At 43.2% G+C, this 20,919-nt stretch overlaps 1 protein-coding gene across 1 annotated transcript in view; it reads left to right on the plus strand.

Annotated features, from left to right (window-relative positions):
* The window catches only part of LOC138492896 (kyphoscoliosis peptidase-like), a 406,316-nt gene that overhangs the window by 104,861 nt on the left and 280,536 nt on the right, over positions 1 to 20,919 (plus strand). Inside the window, exon 3 of the mRNA XM_069620207.1 lies at positions 20,745 to 20,853. Coding sequence (XP_069476308.1) covers positions 20,745 to 20,853 — 109 coding nt within the window. The remainder of the gene's footprint in view (positions 1 to 20,744; positions 20,854 to 20,919) is intronic.

A 20,919-nucleotide genomic window follows, 5' to 3' on the forward strand; every position in this document is an offset into this window, starting at 1 on the left:
TCTGCCCCCATACTACGCCAACCGGACCAGTCCAAGACCTTCATCGTAGAAACTGACGCCTCTGCCAGTGGCCTGGGAGCTGTCTTACTTCAGGAACAAGAAGGAATGGAACACTCTGTGGCGTATCTGTCAAAGACCCTGACTTCTAGCCAAGGTAATAACTCTGTCCTAGAAAAAGAGTTACTGACGATGAAGATGGCCTGCGAAGAATGGAGGCATCTCCTTCAAGCCAGTGCGCATCCTTTTGTCATGGGCACCGATCACAAGAATCCCAAGGTACAACAGCGCATGGAGTGTGTCCAACTCCCGCCTGGCAAGATGGGCTCAATTTTTTGCCCACTACGATTTCACAATCACGTACTTACCTGGTATTCAGAACACTCTAGGGGACACCCTTTCCCGCCGTGATTCTGTAGATCATTCGTCTAGGACTAGCCCGACAAACATTTTCCCAGAAACAAGATAATCCTACAAGTATCCACCTTCCTCCAGGAAGTCAAGGAGGCCATCATCACCACTGAACCCATGCTGCCAAGCAAGTCCAACCTTCTCGTGGAAAACAAGGAAGGTCTTCTCTTCGTCAACCACAGGCTGTACGTACCTCGAAAGGACCTTCGTCTCAAGGTATTGTCCTGGTGCGATGACCCAAGCACGGCAGGGCATCGTGGTATGAAGTGTACTTTAGAGTTAGTCTCATGCACCTTCTACTGGTCTGGCTTCAGATGTTGGAGAATACACCAAGGCTTGCCCTGGGTGCACCAGAAGTAAACACTGCACCCAAAGACCCATCGGCCTGCTGGAACAAGCTCTGCTGCCTACTAAGCCCTGGAGTCATTTATCCACTGACTGTATCGTGGATCTTCCCACCTCACAAAGCTGCATGTGTATAATGGTCAGTCTAGATTCTTTTTTTCTAAGCTGGCTCACTTCTCCCCTCTAACTGGTGTCCCATCTGCCTCTGTCATGGCAGAGGTGTTCATTCGAGACATCCATCGCTTACACGTTCTACCAGAAAAGATTGTATCCGACAGGGGAAGTCAATACACATCCAGATTTTGGAAAGCGCTTTCTTGCAGACTTGATATCGAGAGGGCTTTATCATCTGGTTTTCATCCTCAAACTAATGGCCAGACCCCTGGAGGAGTATCTTTGATGCTATATCAATAAACAACAAGACAACTTGGTTTCCCTGCTTCCTACCGTGGAATTTGCCTATAACATCACTGTTCATTCAGCCTTGGGTATCAGTCCCTTCTACTGTACCTACGGGGTCCATCCCCGCAGTCTGTTTCCAGCGCTCTCTCTCTCTGTTCTTACAAGTCCTGGAGTGTCCCCGCCTATGTCCCTGGCGGCTCCCTTGCTCGTGTTCCCCTCTCCCGGCTTCCCTTCTCAGGATCTCTTCCTGCTGTCATTCTTCTCGGAGTTCACGGACTCCCGCGCTTTTGATATCTCCAGTATCACCATCTCCCGCCATCGCTGGGTAGTTTTTCCCCTCCAGGGAGGAATCCCTCTGCCATCCTGGCTCCGGGTCTCTGTTCAGTACGACCAGACCTGGAACCCATCATTCTACATTGGGCCAACCGTTGTGAATACTGCCTTTTGTTTCCTCTGGATTCACTCCTGGACACCAGCCTTCAAGTTCTGGGAAGGATACAGTGTCACTACTTCACGGCTAAACTACCAGGGGTTTTTGTCCCTATTTGGCTATCTTGGGAGAGGGGTCACTGGCCTGCTTGCCTTTCAAGAAGCCACTGTGGTGTCTTCTCGAGGTAGATAATACCCCCTCAAAAAAACGACTACCGAAACCGAGGAAAGAAAAAGACAGCACCACTTCAGTCCAGCAGCTCAGGTGAGGAGGTGGCAGAGTGCACTGAATCGGGAATTTTCAATGTGACCCCGTTAATACTGTGCAAGCGAATATGGTATAAAAGCTGAACCCCTCTAACTTTATCTGCACTCAAGGACATTTGGAAATAATGGTCCAAAATGTGTAATCTAAAACACATTTGCCCATATATAGAGATTATAGGGAAGTTAAACACAACACTAAAATGACACAGTATATTTGATAACAGTGAGAATGCCAGATAGAAGAAAAATCACTTAAGAACAGTTGAAGGGTTTTTAATTTTAACGTTTGTGCAGTCTAGGCACATCCCTCTCTCTCCATCTCTCTCTTGTCTTCCCACAACCCTCCTCCCTAATCCAGGTGACAGTAGCCCCCTTTAGTTCTATCACATTTCAACCTCTATTGTCTCAATCTGACTTGGACTACAGATGTTGATCTAAAAGCTGTCAGTCTAGACTCCCTCAGCGACTTATCTGTCCCTACTCTACCAAAAGGTTAGTGGTGTAATGTGAGTTCAGACCCCCTGCTCCCACCACACTTGTATCCCTCAGATGATTTACTCTTCCTACGACTCGCCCCCATCCTTTTTTGCTACCCCTCCTTCTTCTTCTACTCTTCTTCCCACTCCTCCTACCTCCACCACACTACTGCTACCTCTTCCATGCTACTACTACAACTCCTTCTGCACACTTCTCCTCCCCCCTCCATGCTACTTCTACTCCCACCTCCAACTCCCTCCTCCACCAACAACTCCCTCCTCCCACTACTACTTTCCCTTCAACCCACTACTCTGCCCTCCACCCAATACTCTGCCATCCAACCACTACTCCTACTCAAACACCCTCCTTTCATTCTGTAACCAAACACTCCTTTCCCTTTCGTTCATAACCACTAATAAAACACACAACCTTGCACACTCACACTTCAGTACCCTTAAACTCACTAAGCCAACCCTCACCATCTCCATTAAATCCTTCCTCCCTTCCTCCCTCCCTTCCTCCCTTCCTCCCTTCCTCCCTTCCTTCCTTCCTTCCTTCCTTCCTTCCTTCCTTCCTTCCTTCCTTCCTTCCTTCCTTCCTTCCTTCCTTCCTTCCTTCCTTCCTTCCTTCCTTCCTTCCTTCCTTCCTTCCTTCCTTCCTTCCTTCCTTCCTTCCTTCCTTCCTTTCCTTCCTTCCTTCCTTCCCTCCCTCTTGCTAGTCTGTTGTTCATCCCCCACCTCTACTGCTGATCTCACCTGAAGAACCCACACTTCCTGTCCCCGTTTTAAGTCCCCCCTGCCACTGCTAGTTTGGATGACTCTCCTTGGCCAATCCAGCTCTGCCTTTCTCATTATGTGCGTGTATGTAAAGTGCAAAAGTCTTAAATAGGGTCTAAGCCCCGCCCACTTTCTACATGCTTGCTTGCCATGGTGACTCAATGAAGGCCTGGCAGGTTTCATGTCCTCTTTCATGTTATGTGGCTGATGACTGAATACCCCTATGGTAAGTAAAGTTCCCCTCTGGGTTAAAACCCGAATTTTAGTCTCTGGTAGTCTAGGGTGTGCACTGCTTCTGTGCAAACATGTGTTTGTGCAGCTACCTCCACCACGATGCAGCTGGTGGTTTGCCAGTTCCCTTTCTATTCTCTGCTTTCCAGTTCAGGTGATGTAACACTGGTAGTGATGGCTACAGGAGGGTTTCGGGTCTCAGACTCTCTTGATCTGTTGCAGTCCGCGTGTTGCCCTGGGGGTTTGTTGCCTATTTTGCATTGGCATTTCTGGCTCCTCTCCCGCTGGTCTGCTCTACTAGAGAAACAGACTGGTGAGCATCTGGTTGAAGATGCATGGCATGATGAATAGGTGTATTTCAAATACACATAATGTCCTCAATTTTCAGACTGGCTGTGGACTTCTCCCTATGCCTCCCACCTCTTGCTGGGAGGGGCTCCATCCTCTCTTGACAGGGCCAGGCGACTGGCTTAGTCACAGGAATAACATACTTATGAAAATGCCTTTGCTTTAAAGGGATGTGAGAGATGATGATTGATGGAAGGATGGTGGTGTGCAGACTGGAAGAGGGCCAGGAAAACAGGATACCCACACTAAACAGGTCCATGACGTAGACACCCAACATGAAATCTCCAGAGGTATCTGGCCACTGATTAGTAAAACCTATGAGAAATGATTCGGCACACACTACGCACAGTCAATGGAGCATTTTCTGAAAGGTAGGGGTTTCAAGAAAATTACACAATTAGATGTTCCTGGAGGAATTCTGCCATTCACAAACCAGATGTAGTCAGGTTTGGCTGCAACTATGTGAGAAGGTTGCAACCCTCTGACTGCCCTCTGTCTCAGTCTCTGACTCTCTCTCTCTTTTTTCCTCTCTCTCCCTTTCTTCCCATCGCATTGCCTGGAGGTGCACAGCATTGTGTTTAGAGGTAGCTCCACAGAAACATGTAACAAAGGAACCACCACACCATTGAACTTGGATGCAGATGTTGAAGACTGCCAGGGCATGGGCCAGCCCACTGCCGGAGGGTACTGAAGCCAGGATAATGTTACTCCCAGGTCTGCTGTGCAGTGATCATTCCATAATCTTCCTGGGGAATGACTTCCACTGGCACTGTATCACACTGGCTATGAACATCGCAACTTCTCAGTCTTCCACTCAGAAGATCAGATTGACTGTACGACATTTTCATTTGATTCCTTTCTGTCCCTCTCCCTCCGAGACTACTCTGCCTTTCACTTGACTTTACATTTTATCTTTCATCCTCATTGAAAAAGAATTCAGTGAACCACAGACAGCAGATGCTGGCTTCAATGCATTTAATTGGCCCATGTTATGCTTCCCCTGACCTGAAAGTGTTTCCTATTGGCCCATGTCCATGTTCCTACAATGTCAACCCTGCCGCGTTCTGTAATCCAGAGACTGTATTGTTTGTATCCTTTTGATCCAGTTGGTAGATCGTGCTTGCTGGGTAAACTTTGTGGTAGGAAGCACAGACAGTGCTCCTTTTGGGAAGCCAAGAGTCAGGGGAAATGTGGGACTTGTAGTGCTGCACCTTCTGGCACTGGACATTTGCCTGGTACTTTGGGGGTATATTCAAAGCTGTTATTCGTGAAGAGTGGTGGGAGGACCTTGAACACGGCATGCCATGTTTTATTATGCATTGGGTTTGCATCAGGCCTTTGTTATATAAAGATGCAGGATTCAGTGCACCCGTGGTCTGAGTATATAGCCTCTGACTTGTTCCATGCATTTGGATTGAAATAATTGCAAAGTCCATGCTGTCTGCTGTTGGAAATCATTCCAGCTAGAGCTAGGGTTTCCCAATAGTGCCCCTTTTCAAAATATCTGAAGCTAAACGCTGGGTCTCGTGACAAGCTTGGCATTAATTTGTTGGTAAACACTCACAATTACAATGAAACCCGTTTACCTGTATTGCCATTTTGTCTGGGCACTACCAGGGGATTACAAACCATGGTTTGGCGCTTTAAGTCACACATTTGGAGTCCATACAGCTCCATAAGGATATGTGTTGGATTTACAGCAAGCAGTAATTTTGCTCTGTAAGTCTGCTGAGTTTTGGACATAAAGTTGAGGGTCTACCTCCAACAAGATGCTGGAAGTAGATCCTCCATTTTACCTGCAAACCTCTCATTAGTGCACACATGCACATGATATCTATAACTTCAAAGGAGGTTTTATTTAACAAAAAACGCAGGAAGCGTTGGAGTAAAGGCAGCTAAGCATGGATGATGCTCCATATAAAGAGTGGGCTTCAAGGGAAACCATAAGATGTAGGTCAGTGTTTATGGTATTTAGACCATTGCTCCGGAAAGAATTATGGTACTGACTCCAGTGGTCTGCTGGGTGACAGTTCTTAGTCAAGTAACGACGTTTGACCAAATGTATCAAAACAGGCATTCACAATTCTAGAAGTGAATGAGTTTCAGGATGCGCAGCTGGCATCTATCTTCTAGTTTACGGAGCTGGCACTCCTGAGTCATAGATCCTCAGCTTCCTGGTGACAGTCTACTTCTTTCCTGTCTGTTTAAGATCAATTTTTAGGCAGCAGTCATCGGCCCGTCCCCCCAGCCAAGGGCAGAAGGGTGCTACGTTTACTGACTCAACAAGTATCCAGAATATGGCAGCTTAGACCTGCCCTTACTCTTATAGGGGGTTTGCTCTCACCAGTCTTTGGCCGAGGTCCACAGAGCACCTCACATACTCGTCCATGATGTTGTGGATTCTGCCCAACTTTGGTTCCACAGACTTGGCCCTTGTTGGTTATTATTGTAAGCCCTGCTGCACCACCTCCACAACCTCACATGCCTTGCTCCTTTGTTCTGGTCTTTCCCTCCTCCACTGCTTTCTTTACACTCTTCTCTTATTCACTCCCTTGATCTTCTCTCCCCCAGAGCATTCCTTGCTGGGTCCTTGTCTCTGTCATCCTTCCTCCATGTTTCTGTTTTTTCCCTGGTCCAATGCCTTCAGAGCCCCTACTTCCTACAAGCTCTCATTCTTTGCCTTCTCTGTCAGCTTCCTTGCCCTTATCTGCAGGTCCAGAGTGTGGCTGTCCCTCATCTCACCAGTTTTACTGTGGGTTACTGCTCTCAAGTTCCCCTCTTTTGTTATCCAAGGTATGAAATGCATGCATGTGGGGCAGATCCAGAGACTGGAGCTTACCTTGTAATCCTGTTTGAAGCTCATGGCTGTGATCACAACCTCATTCAGAGCTCTGGATCTTCAAGCCCCCCAACACATTACAAGTTCAGTTCACCTCATGTATAATGACAAACAGTGTTAGCCTTAATTATGAGGTTGAGAATGATCCCATTCACATTTGAGGCTAGCATCATGGAGTGAGTCCCCAGAGCTTCTTTCCCGTTGCTTCTCACCGTCTTCAAGGTGACTCTATCACAGTGCTGAGAATATGTATGTGTTTGTCTGTTTGAGAATCAAGTCTGATTTCAAGATTTTCTCTCCTTTCATTTACCCACCAGGACGATTATTCACTGTTTTTGCAAGGAGATACATTTCAGACTGTTCAGCCTCAAACAAAAGTACCTGTCAGTGTGCTCTGTACAAATTTGAGGTTTTTTATAAGCTGAATTGGCAGTATTGTCCACAGATCTCGGTACTAGGTTGTCCCCAGTCTATATTCAGCATTGATCATTCACAGCCTTTTGAGGCGCTGTTTATTTTTCTACCACTAAGTGTCTCCTTTCCATCAAATTGGGGTGGGTGCACCTTCATGTGCGGTTCCTGCACAGTGGTACTGTGCAAGTGGCAGGAGAGAGGGATGTTTGAATCTTTTCAAGGACATTCATATGCACATCACTTTCTTTAGCAATGGTGGCTGCAGGTCTGTCAACCTTTTGTTCCTGTGATAGTGTAGAGGAGGTCATTTCTTTGACCTTACCCAATAAAGCCATTCATGGATAGAGACACGCAACTGTGTAAAGAACAAAAAAGTGTATTTCTTCACAGCCAGCCGGGAGCGTTTCACATGACAACAGGATGGTTCAAGCTGGCAAGAAAAGTCTCCGGTTTTCTTCTACATCCAGCATACATTTATACAAAGAAAAGCATCACAAATCAGTTTTGTTCTAACATTAATCCTACAATGTAATTGGTCAGGTTTCTATGGGTATAATGCATTGCCTTTGTTATTGGACACAAATGTTTCCTGAAATGCATCATTGTTTCCTCTCCCAATGACCTAATATTTCTGCTGATCAGCATAGAACTTGTTTTCCCATTTTCAATGAATCACAAAGCTTGTTTTGAAACCTAGAGCTCGTTAGAAGCAGTTTTAAAATGACACAGGCGATAGCTCAACACTGCGAAGGACTGAAGGCCTGCTGTTGCATCCTCATTGGTCTATTTGTCTAGCTTATCTATTCCTTACTTTACTGCCCATTTCATTTATAAAAAAGGCTCGTGCAACACACTGCTCAGATCATGTTTTTCTCTCCTATTTGATTCTGTTTCATACATGACATGTTGCCAAACTCTGTCTGCAATTCATTTTGTAATGCATGCTGTGGCGTCAATTTTGGAAGGAATTTATATCTTTTGCTGTAGCATTTCTATGTCATGGGCTATATTCTACATATATTTCAGCATTACATTTTGCTTACACATTATTTATGATATTTGTCTAGTATCTATTGAGTGTAGGTAACATTCTTCACGTCTAAACGCAGTTTGGGCTGATGTCTGTTTAACTTTGTGATAAATACATATTTTCCTTGTGTTCTTATGCAGCTACATGTGTCATAAGTGAGATGAAATCACTAGCTTTTGTTATCCTTGGCTCACACCGTGTTTTTCCTCACTGTCTCTGCTTAGGGTATGGATGATACAGTTGTTTAAGTGAATAACTATTCTCATATATTCAATATTGGACCAGGGGAAGAGCCCTTAGTGATATGTTTATCTGTCCATCACCAGAGGAGGAAGGATAGTCGCTTTTGGTCTACACCGCCTCATTCCCCCCTCTGGTTGAGATATCGACCGTATCCTCATTATCTAACCTCCCGCATGAGGTTTATTAGCTTATCCCTATCTCAGTTACCCCCGTTAACTCAGTGCTCTTCTCAATATGGGCGGTATCATGGAAAACACTCCTAAAGGAGTGTCTTTAACCATGTTACATTCTTCTTATTTATGTATCTTTTTTGTCAAAGGTGTGGCATATTTTGCCCTCTTTTATTATTTGTGTGTATATATGTATCATTTAACATGCACAACAAGTGACCCTGCAACTACAAGAATCAGGATATATCATTAAACAACATTTCAAAGTAACAAGATTACACCAATTCAATGCTGAACTTGCCCAAAGGAAAAAAACAAATAGCAAAAGATCTAAAGTCCCTAATTAAGGAACTAGCACCTGCAAAGAAACCAAAAGAAAAATGATAAAGAAAAATTACCGGAACTGGGTAAAGTCCCACACAGCCCAATTGTATCAAAAAGTCTCAGAACAAATGCTTATGGTAATTGAAAATAAAAATGCCAATATCTTTTGATCCCTCGTAAACAAAAATCGAAGCTGGCAGGGAACAGAACAGATCAACCCTATCCAAGAAACACAATGGATACAGCACTTCGGCAAAATCTATTGTCAAAACAATATAACCAAGATCCCTGCAAAAATAACTGCAAGTGCTAATTCGTGATCTATAGATTTCAATAAAAATGAAATCCTGACTCTAATTAATAAGGCAAGCTCATCTCGGGCCCCGGGACCAGACGGTTTGACTAACTCAATCTTAAAGAAATCACCAGAACTATGGGCTGACATATGCCTCTTTACCAGAATAGACCTCAGTGGGCAAATACCAGAATCTTGGAAAAAGTCAGTAATAATGCCAATTTTTAAGAAAGGGGGCAGAGTAAGACCAGAAAATTACCGCCCCATATCTTTACTTGACGTGCTGGGAAAATTATATGTCATCATTCTACTAAAAAGATTAAAAGAATGGATAACAACAAGTGGACATTTTGACCATAGGCAGGCCGGCTTTGTGGAGAGAGTAGACTGAGCACTAAACGTGTTGTTCCTCAATCTACCAAAAATGAAAACTCTAATTGAGAACCAAAAGCTTTTTCTGGCATGTATTGACATGGCCGCCGCTTTTGACAGAGTGGACCGACAAATTCTGTGGGAAAAACTGAGGCAAAAAGGTTGCCCACAGCATCACTTGCCAGCCATCAAAGCATTACACACAGGCACCACCCTACAAGTACGACTAGACCAAAAGGGCACCCAAACCCAGGACAAAATTACGACCGGAGGTCTAAACCAAGGGTGCCCTTTGGCATCAGTCTTGTAAAATTTTTTCATTTTGGTGCCTCGAGAATAAGCCAAACCCAATAATCAGCAGCACAAAATATCTGGGAACGATAATCAGCGCAGATTGGGGAGACAGACCATGGATCGAACATCTGCAACTTAAAATGGACCAACTGATAGCCCAGGCTCTAATTCCCCCCCAAAAAATATGACAAATTCTCAATGCAACCTCGTGTGGATTTTTATAACTTAAAAGTAACTCTGACAATAACCTATGCTGGAGACCACGGCTTGGGAATCCCCTGGGAAATCTGGGACAAACTCGATGGAAGATTCTGGAGGAGAGTCCTTAGAATGCCAAATTCAGTCCCCATAGGGGTCATTCACCATGTACTAGGATTATACTCACTACATGTAAAGGTGATCTGGAAAGCATTGACTACATACAGGAAAATAGAACTACCAGACTCTCCTTCTCAATATAAGATCATGAAGACGGAAAACGAGAAACTTCCCTTCTGGCCACTAACCATGTGGAGAAAGAACTGCATTGAAATAATGGAAAATGTGAGTGTAAATTCAGACACTCTTTGCCAGGACCCAATTCCTGTAAAAAGATTACTTATGTCTGCGGACTGGGCACAATCAGAAGCTGTTCGCTCTGTTTCCAAATTTCACACTCTGTCAACTAAGACAACCCATTTTCCAGGAATCTTGCCAAAATACTTAAGGAAGAATGCGAACCCGAAACATAGAGATTTTATCCTACGATTTAGACTAAACATCTTAAGAACAAAACAGAATCTAATGAAATATGGTTTGGTAAGCAACAACATATGTCATTTATGTAACCGAAACGAAGTATCCCTGCAGCACTTAACACTGTTCTGTAAATAGCTAAAAATGGAAAGAATAAAAGTGCTACACAAGACGCTAACTCCAATCTGTGATTTGAACTCGCACCTATGGTGGAAAGCTTTATACGGCAACCCAAACCAGGAGACAACTAGAGCACTGGGCACTTTCCTAGAAATGCTGCTAAAAAGACTATCAGGCTTGGATGATGAGCAGCACTAGTAACCATTGACAAATGACCGTGGTACTCCTTTATAGCCAAATGTACAGCAAGTTTTGAATCAAAGTACCAATGCAAACCCTAAATGGTACATCCAAAATCAAAAATGATAGTACAAAAAATTGTAATTTGGAAAATAAGAACCCAAAAGACTTGCTTCGCTATTGCTAGAATTTTAGGATTTTTTAGGAAGGAAATGGAAAAATAAAGCAAACGTTTGTATTTATTTACACTAAATGCTTAATAAAAAAATAACAACAAAAATAAATTAAACAACATTTACATGCACTTTGAGGGGGCCCACCAGCCCATTTTTACTTTCACTTCTCTTTCTTCTTCTCTTGTAAAGAGTAGTTAATAAAAAATGCATACGCACACATTTTTTTCTTGCTCTACCCCACAATGTTTCCTAGTCCCTTTCCCATTCCTAAGCTGCTCTCATTCGATTGTCTGGCAATCCACTCGCTCAACTTCCGTCTGCGCCTCTTCCTTCTGTTTATTTTTGTTCTTATTGAGTGCAAGGACCTTTCATAACACCATTATTTCTCTCGTGCTTTGTAGCCCCATATTTCATAGAAGGGCCATGCTTTAAAATGCTTAATTTTCTTGAGCAGGATAGTCAGTCAAGGGGACTTTGTTGTTATTGGGAACACAAGGAAGGGGAGTACATAAAGAGGATTGTTGTTGGTGTTTATTTCAGTTAGGTGGACACTGGATTTCTGGCTGGGTGCATAGGTCACTTGAAGTGCAGGCATTCTCTGTCCATCTGTAATATAAAAACTGGGTGAGTTTCTTCTTATTATTATCATCACCTAAAACCTAAACATTAATATTGTTTCTTTGAAATATAACTACCTCCTAAACATGTGCTACTAAATTTCTTCTCTTTATTAATTTAGTCGAATGGAATGGCTGCTCCTCCTTCCTCTTGTGCCTATTTAGTATCTACTTTGTTCATCTATGCTTGTACCTAGGTGTGCCTGAGATGTGGGACCAGAAAGCAAACACATGTGTTGTTTTGCCCTCTCTTGCCTCACCCTTTTCACAGGTTCATACCCCAAGTTGTCCTTCTCAGTAGTGTGCTCAGCTGAAATGTCATCTCCAAGTGCTTTTCTTAATTGGAAAAGGAAAAATCTCTCCTATCTTTTGATAAAACTCATTGTGAATTGTTGCATCAGTAATACCTCTGTTGATAAACTATCCCCTTTCTTTTATGACCAAAAAATAAAAAACATACAAGACAGAAACAACAATAACAGAAAAGGAACAGTCTTCTTTTCTTCTTCCACCGCTCTTTTTCTTTCTTCTTGGTGCATCCTAGATAAATGTTATTCACCTTCTGTAGAGACCAAATGGAGGCAAAAGTCATGATACACTAGCAAACAAAACTGTACTTACCATTTAGTATTTTCTTATCTAATATATATTTTTCATTTATTAAACATAAATACATATTCAATACTTTATTTTGACATACACATACAAAGTTTCCTCTACCTTTTGTCATCCAGGGGTCTCCTTTACCTTCTTTTTATTTCTTGTAGTCCCTCCCCCATCATTTTCAAAATGCTCCAAATATATTACATATATGAAATACACTCTATGTTCTCTTGTGTTTTGCTAGCAGGACATGGGGTTACTGTTGCTTAAGAAGGTTCAATGCTTGCATTGTGGTGATAGTGTCTAATATTGTGGGGGGATATATAGGTTCAGTGTGTGAGTTGTTCCCCCCACTTTGTGGCCATAACGTGACAAAACCATAACATGATATTTCTACGTTTTTCCATATCTTGCACATGATAGCCTCGCTTTCTATATATCCAAGTTTTCTTCTCTTCACTCCTTCTAAAAAACGAATCAACATAGTTACTTCTGATCCACAACATGCTCAATACTTGTGCCAAATCCTCCTGGTTTCTGTTTGCAATCTTAAAATGGTAAATAACTGTACATTGAACAAGGCTTTATTTGTCTAATTAATCCGTCTGCATTCCTCACCAATGGCTATCACTGCCCTTTAGTTTATTCCCCCACTTTTGCAGCTCCTAGCTTGCTTATACATATTGGCCCTTCTTTCTCATCCATGGATACTTCTTATCTGAATAAAAACTCTGTGGGCCATCTTAACAATCTGCCCTTTATTTGTAAAAGCTATGCTAATCAGTGTATGTACTCCATAAGTACTACTTCGTAATCTAATGGCACACCCCTTTATGTTTTCTGGCCTTATAAATGCAAAATTCCTCCCCAATATGTCTACTGACATTTTGCAAAAAATACAATAATGGTATATAAAGGTCATGCTACCCTATCCTATGGTGTGTGTAAGTTCAGTCTTGTTCTGGTGAAAGTGCTCCCACCCATTAGTATAGCTTTCCCTATTCTGGGTATGGGTGTCTGTGTCAGTGCAAGCTGGTCTGATATCACAGCAAGTAGAGCGCTCGCTTTGATATCTGTGTAGGTTCAAATCCCAGCAGGGCCAAACTCAGCCTTTCATCCTTCCGAAGTCAATAAATGAGCACCACACACCGTGGGTAATAATAAGCAGCTTTCAGATGCCCGAGGGTTTGTAGCGCTATATAAATGCCAAATTATTATTATTATTATTATTACTACTACATTATTATCTGCATTCCAAGATGCTACAGTGTTTTGCTGCAAAAGTGCTTATGATTGTGTTAGGTCCTGCTGTGCTTATGTAGGGGCTTGTCCTGCTTGAACTAGTGCCACTTGCTGTTGCATTAACCTTCCCTGTTGTGTAATTTGCATTTATAGTACTTTTATTCACCGCACATGTCTGGTACTGTGTCTGATCTTGGCCATAATATTCCAATGGTCCTCTGCTCTGCAGTGGGGGATATGATGCCCCCCTCTTCCTGTCCTCAGTTACCTCTTTGATGAGTGTCCTCACTGTCTGTCTACCTGCAACACTATCATGTCTGTTTACTATAGTCTCTGTCTCACCGTCTCTTCCTCCATTTCTTTCTCATTGCCTTCAATGCCTGTTTCTTGCTCACCGCCATCTCTCTCCCTTTCCTTCCTCAATCTCTTTCTCATTTCTCTCTTCTGCTTACTTCCTTGCCTTCTTATTGTTACAAATTGTATATAACTGAGCAATGTGCATTTGTTCTCTTTTTTGATAACGTAATGGTCCATCGAAGAGCTCTTCCAGTTATTGCCATATTATTTAAAACAAGGGTATGAGGCACCTCCCTGTGCTCATTCAATGTGTGTTGGAAAAACATTGGGCATGGCACCTTCGCTTTTTCGAATTACTATCTTTTGATATGTTTTTCTAGTGTCTATTGAATGTGGGTAACATTCTTCACGTCTTAACGCAGTTTCACCTAATATCTGTGTAACTTTGTGATAAATACATATTTACCTCGTGTCTTATGCAGCTACTTGTGTCATAAGTGAGATGACATCAACATGTATTGTATTTATGCGTTCCGGTTTTGTTTTGTCCCTTGCTTTTTTGTGGATCTTTACTGTTCTGTAGAAATGATAATTTTCCTATTTTCATTGTATTGTAATAGTTTGACATTGAATCCAAGCACCCACATACATTTAAGATAGGCTCGCAAACATTTTTTCATTTTATACCACTGACACTTATTTGGAATATATTAAATTTGTTGGTTTACAAAGAGAAACAATCAACTTCGAAGTAGACTTTTCGATGAACCCACTCTCTACTCCCACTAAAGTACCTTGTTCCAAAGTGGTGCTTGGTTCAAGCTGCTTTCCCTTCGCTCATCTCCCTCTTCGGTACATAGATAGTTTGGAGTGTTAATTAAATTGTTATTATTTTCTTATTTTTTTATATTTTAATTGCTTGATGACATCAAAGCAGAAGCCCCAAAATACATTTTACAAAAGGCCCTTCCAAAATGAGTTGTTGGAAGTGGGATTGAAACCCAGCTCCTTGCCACTGGAGGTGAACATTCACAATTAAACAGAATGAAAACGGCTGCAAGTATTAATCACTTGTATTTAATGTGCTCACTCGTGTTTAATGGGCAAACAAAGAATCACATTTCAATGTTTGCCATGGGACGCCAAGATGAACATGGCATAATCTGTACCTAACCCTCCGAGCAAGACTTCCCTATACATTCTGTAGAACTTCACCTGGTAAAATGCCCAGTAATGCACCCTGATAATGTTTGTTCTGTACTACTCCATAGCCCAACTCCTTAATAGACCTCATTGGAACCAATACGGTATACCAGGCAACCACTTAGAAACAATACCTTGGGAACAATGATGGCGAAAATGAGTCGATGGGTGCACCTGACTACCACCCACACCAGCCACACAGCCTTTGAGCAAGAGCTATCCGATTTTGGCAAATGCTGTAATGGCACTTAGCCTATGTAGTTTGTTCTTTAGCCATGTTTTGTTAATAAGTGCTTGCATGATCATGATGATTTCGTTATGTACTCCGATTTCGAACAAATTATGACGAAATGTGATTTATTTATTTATTTGGCCATTTGTATAGCGCACCCAACCCGGTTAGTAACTGAAAGGCAAAAGAGACATGCTTATCTTCTGCAGTTCCCGTAACTTGTTCCTTACCTAAGCACGTAGTTTACAGGGAGGGGAAAAAAGGGTGGAAACCTCCCTTCCCATCCTCAACGCAAACAAAAGTTGAAGACACAGGGCCTCATTACGACCCTGGCGGAACGGGTTAAACGGCGCCGTAAAAGGTGACATAGCCGTTCAACCCGTTCCGCCACATTACGAGGTCCCCTCGCGGGACACGTTAAGCACGCCTGGGAAAACCAGGCGTGCTTACCGGGTCCCACGAGGGGAAGAGGGAGCAAACAACGGGCCATCTCGTTATGGCACGTTGTTTGCTCCCTCTCCCATTCCCATTCAGCCCTATAGGGGCTGAATGGGAATGGGGAAGGACCGTGTCCAGATCCTTAAGGGAGGAATTACCGGGCCATCCGAACTCGGAATGACCCGGTAAGTCCTCATTCCGAGGACCCGGACACGGATGTGATTTTGGCGGCAGCCACGCCGCCAATAGCGGCATGGCTACCGGCCGAACTCGTAATGAGGGCCACAGTCTTAGCTGGAAGGAGGGACAGTTTTGTAAGGAAAATCATTGTAGCCTAGACAGTGGCACCAGCAGCCCATGTTGACAGTGCATGCACCACCTAATGGAGCCTGCCTGTGGTGCACCAGGCACCCTCACCATGGAATCAGGATGAGGCTATAGTTAGTAGCGGTGCTCATGCTCTCTCGTTCTCTGAAATTTGGAGCCTGTGCATGGAGACTTGCAAATTTCTCTGGTGTCTCACCTTAACCGCAGCTCTCCAAGACATAGGACTCTAAGGGTAAGAGCACATGGAGGAACGGGGAGCAGGCCAACATTGGATGGTGCAGCACAGCAGCATACCAGGCTGTACTTCACATGTGAGGACTGCACCTGACATATGAAGAATTATGTGGGCTCGGTTGGCAGCAGTGGGCATGTAATTCTGCACCTGGCGTATAATGCCAGCATAGGTACTTGTAAAGCTACATCTGAATCTATAAATCTACATATGGGGCTCCAATTGCCATAAGATATAATTAAATAGATATTTAAAGGCTTTCCTTGGCATATGATGGCAGCAATTGAAGTTATGAGGCTGTACATATATCTGGAATATAAGGCTTTTCTTTGCATAAGAGGATAACCTGGACATACGAGCTCATACCTATGCCTGGCATATGAGACGTTACTTGACATAATATTTAAGTGCATAGGCATTTGTGGCTGCACTTGACAAATGATGGCAGGACACAGATGAGTGAGATTGTATCTGTACCTTGGAGTTGAGCTTTTACTTGGAATATAAAGGCTGTCAGTTGGCGTTTGATGCTTCACTTATCATATGATGGCAAACCATGGCATATGCGACTACCATATGTCTTTTATACCAGGTCTACCAGCCATTAACTGTCATGCCTCTTGCATATTTTGGCAGCAACTGGGCATGTGTGCCTGTAGCTTGAATATGATTATTTCTCCTGGCATGCAAGGCTACAATTGGCATAAGATGGCAATACCTGCCCTTAGTGCCAAGAGGTCCGAACTTCCAACATCTGCTAGGAATGCTATCCCTAATAGTTCCACCAAGTCAAATGCTTACCCACAGTGGAAAATGAAAGCAAGGCATACTGAACTCATTTGGAAAAGGGGAGTAGATAAAATAATAAAACATACCAGACATTTAGTAGTTCCCAGATCACACAAGTCATTAAATACTTACTGCTCATCTTTCACACCTGATAAACCCACTGCCGAGCTTTTGACCTTTAAACCTCCATAACCTACTTGGAGTGTGTAATCACAAACAATTCTGGACTCAAAGCAAGAGCTGCTGCTGGGACACTTGTTTTTAATATTTTTCCTTTTTGTACCTCTTGTCATATAGGTGCAGTGATTAATTTGTGGGGGTGTTTGCCAGGGCTCAGCCCCAGGACTTTTTTCTGAGGCCCAGCACTTACATTTTCAGACTCAGTCTGATTACAATGTTGTGCTTCAGCAATTTTATTCTTAAATCTAATTCAGCAGTTATCACACAAGCAACAACAGTGCAGACTCACCAGCTGAGTAGACAGCAGAGTAGTAGTTATTAATTTTCATTTGGAAGGTGACATTGCTGTGTGCATGTGCTGGTCACACCCAGACACTTCTCCAGTCCCCCTGCATAACATTGGAGCTCCTCCACTAAAGCAATATGCAGCAACACTACAACATTAGTGTGGAATGGCCTAAGAGGACAGACACCAAGCAGCAGCACCAATACAGAGGAAAGGCCAGGGGGAAAAGTCACTGCCTAAGGGGAGTGCCTTTCATGAATGTCAATTTATACACAGAATGTCAACTTATACGCAAAGTTATTACTGCAATGTTTGAGAGACAAGTTTAACAGTTCGGTAATCATTTTCCTGCATTTACCAATCAATTAAACTTAGTAGGAAAACAGGTTTGCTCGTTTTTCTGTGGATAGATGGTCGACATGTTCCAATTGCCACCTATACTATCCGAGCAAACTGTTAACAATGATGAGTTGTTTAAAGAAGCACTTAAACATTTGTCTTAAACTAGTATTTTGTGCAATTTACAGATGCCAAACAACATAAAATAACATATCTGTCGTGGCTAGCGCATCTATCACCCAAAATAGCCAGTGGGAGTTGCAACGTTACCCTTAATTTGCAGGCACTGTGGTGTTTTGGCAGCAGTGGACCGGGAGTTACCCGCCCAATGAGTCCCTTGTGCACTAAATATTTGGGCGTGGGTCTCATTATTTTTACAAATTAAGCACTGTAAAGGTAACGGGGATCAGTGACCAGACAAACACAGAAAAACGTAAGTTCCAAGTGGTTCTTTTCGTTACTATAACAGTATGGGGCAAATTAATAAACAGGGACAGTATAAAGTTCTAGTGAAATGTTTCAGAGTAGATTGAGTGGCAGGGCAACAGAAAGTCTTGAAATGCCTTTAAAAAAAAGAGTGGCCAACTACTCTTACTTTCCCTCCAGTGATTCCTTTCCTCCTGCTCCCTACTTCTCCACTTCCTTTATCAACTCCTGTAGCAAATTCTCATCCCTTTCTTCTAGTTCTTCCCCCATTGTAAACCGCTCTCGTTGTTGTATTGTACATTTCACTCTTTACACTCTTTATTTCCTTCTTCTCTCCTTTTGGGTGCATTCCTTTTTCCTGTCCCAAATCAATATATATCCACTATCCCTCTCAGCTTCTTCACCTCTTCGGGTACCTTCTTATTTGCTGTCAACATTCCGCAAGCCTTTCCTATATCCCTCACATACTTCACCCCCCTGGGCCCCACCAGTCTTCTCACTGCCACTCTCTAGTTCACAGCCTCTCTTGTACCTTCTTCGCACCTCTGGGCATAACTGTTGTCCCTCTTCTCCAGAACATTTTGCCAATCAACTTCTTCACCCTTTTGTGCACAACTTTCTCCACATGCTAAATCTTTCTGTTTATTTTCCTCTTCACTCTCACCCATTTGGGCATAACTTTCTCCACTTGCCAGATCTCTCTCGATGTCACCTTCTTCACCCCTTTGTGTACAACTCCTTCCCAGATCATCTTTACTATCTTTGGTCACTACGCCCTCACTCCTCGCCAGCAGGTCCAAGTCTCGTGGTTCCTGTGTTTGAGCTCTTAGGTCTCTCCTCTGGCTACCTGACTAAAGTATGGCCCAGCCATCTGGACCTCTTTTCCAGTGTTCTGTGCTCTGCTACCCCTTAATTTGTTCTGGTCTGTAGTCCATCCTGCTCCATAAAGCTCCTGCCTTGTGTCTCCAATCTCCAGCTCCTACTCCAGCCACTTTCAATCTCAGACTGAGCCGTCATGTTATTCTATGGTTTTAGTTGTGCTTCTCAGCCTCTCTTTGGTGAAAGGAAAATGGGATGTGGTTTAACAGTTGGGCTGTAGTCCTGCAATGGCGTTCAGTCCAGCTGTTGGACTTGAGATTGGCGTGTTCCTCCTCTTGGGCAGGCTTCTCTTTACCTGCATAAACCTGACCCTGCCTTCCAGGCTCTTACTGAGCTCAGGAAACGCAGGTGTGTAATCCTGGTTTCAGGAACCTGGGAGTCGTAGTTCTCTGAGCCAGAATGGGTCTCTAATGTATACTGGACCACAACTGCAAGGTCCATGGCTGCCTTTTTGGGGTTCTTAATTCCCTATTCCTTTTTCGGTTTCTGGTATAGAGAGTTAGTGGAGTAATCCGTACATGGAGGACGGCTTACAGTTCTAAAATGTGGGACTTGGGCTGACTACTCCCTTCTCTTGGGTGGTGCTCGTTTTGGTTGGCATGACCTAATCTTGCCCACTAGGTGGAGTCTCTAAATCTAGCTGATACAAATTGTATGGCAGTGGAAGCCTTGTACAATGGATGGCTGGTTAATGGGGAACTTTGCCTTACTAATTCAGGTCCCTTTTCTCCCTCTGTGGATATGATTTTTACACCTACACAAGGGAGGCTAAGCGTGCCAGTACGGGCAGACCATCTTTCCTCAATTACCATAAAGGGGCTATCACTATCAAGTCACCAGTTTCATCAGAAGTGACAACACTGTGCTTTGTGAGTTAGGAAAGCATGATTTCTCTGATTCTCATACAGTCTCCACTTCCCAGGTGTAGAAACCCTGTTCCATTTGGCACCATGTACTGTTACATGCTCTGAGACAGGGATCATGGTAATGCAATGTGTCTGTGTGTGGGAGTGGTGGGGAGGAGTTTGAATGGGTGTGCGGGCATGTTAATGTATGTATACGTGTATATGAGTGTGTCTGAGTGTGCATGCATGCATGGGTGTGTGTGTGCGCATGCAAGTGCAATGGTGCTGCAAGACCCTCTGGGTAGGGTCAGCGCTAAACAAAAATTCAAATAACTAAATAAATGTACGTGTTCATGAATGTTTGTTACAGTGTCTTTAACACACAGAGGCAAAATACAGCCAGAGAAAATGTATGCAACATCATCAAAGTGATTTACGGTGGGAACGCTGGCATGTATTGTGGAGACAGGCATCATGGAAATGTAAAATGCTCCTGTGTACTGTTAGCGATGTGCCATCAACTTGACCTTTGCATGCCTTACTCTAGAGAACACATTGTAAACTGTTAGTCTTTTTGTCCTAGAGACTGTGCAGTAAAATTCACCCAATTCTTTAAAAAGGTTCTGGGGACGGAGGGACAGCTCAAACCGTCCTATATTAATTGAGGTTACTACTGTAAGCTTAATAACTCATGCTAATTCTGGGGAGACAGTAATTCCCCACCCTTGAAATTATTCACCAGCTGCCGCTAACCTTGAATCATTGTAAACTCTGGTATCCCCTAAGAACCAATCCCAGAAACCAAAGCTGCCTCCACAACTGGACAAGAGATCAGGTGTTTGATGACAGTTTCTTGATAAACTAATGGAAAAAAATCAAATGTCTTTTATAAGAGGAAAAGAAAATGAGTCAATTTGTTTTTCGCTCTTCACAGGTAGATGTTAAGGGCAATGAGGAGAAACTAGTAGAGGTCCTGCTCAAGGAAGCTCATACTGACTTGGAAAAGGTCCGTGCCATTTGGATTTGGATCTGCCATCATATAGGTAGTTAAATATCCCAAATACTTGTGAGCTGTGAATACTAATATTAAATCTGTAATGTGCAACAAA

Source organism: Ambystoma mexicanum, chromosome 10, assembly GCF_040938575.1.
Source record: "Ambystoma mexicanum isolate Mex_15411 chromosome 10, UKY_AmexF1_1, whole genome shotgun sequence".
Classification (NCBI taxonomy): Eukaryota; Metazoa; Chordata; class Amphibia; order Caudata; family Ambystomatidae; genus Ambystoma; species Ambystoma mexicanum.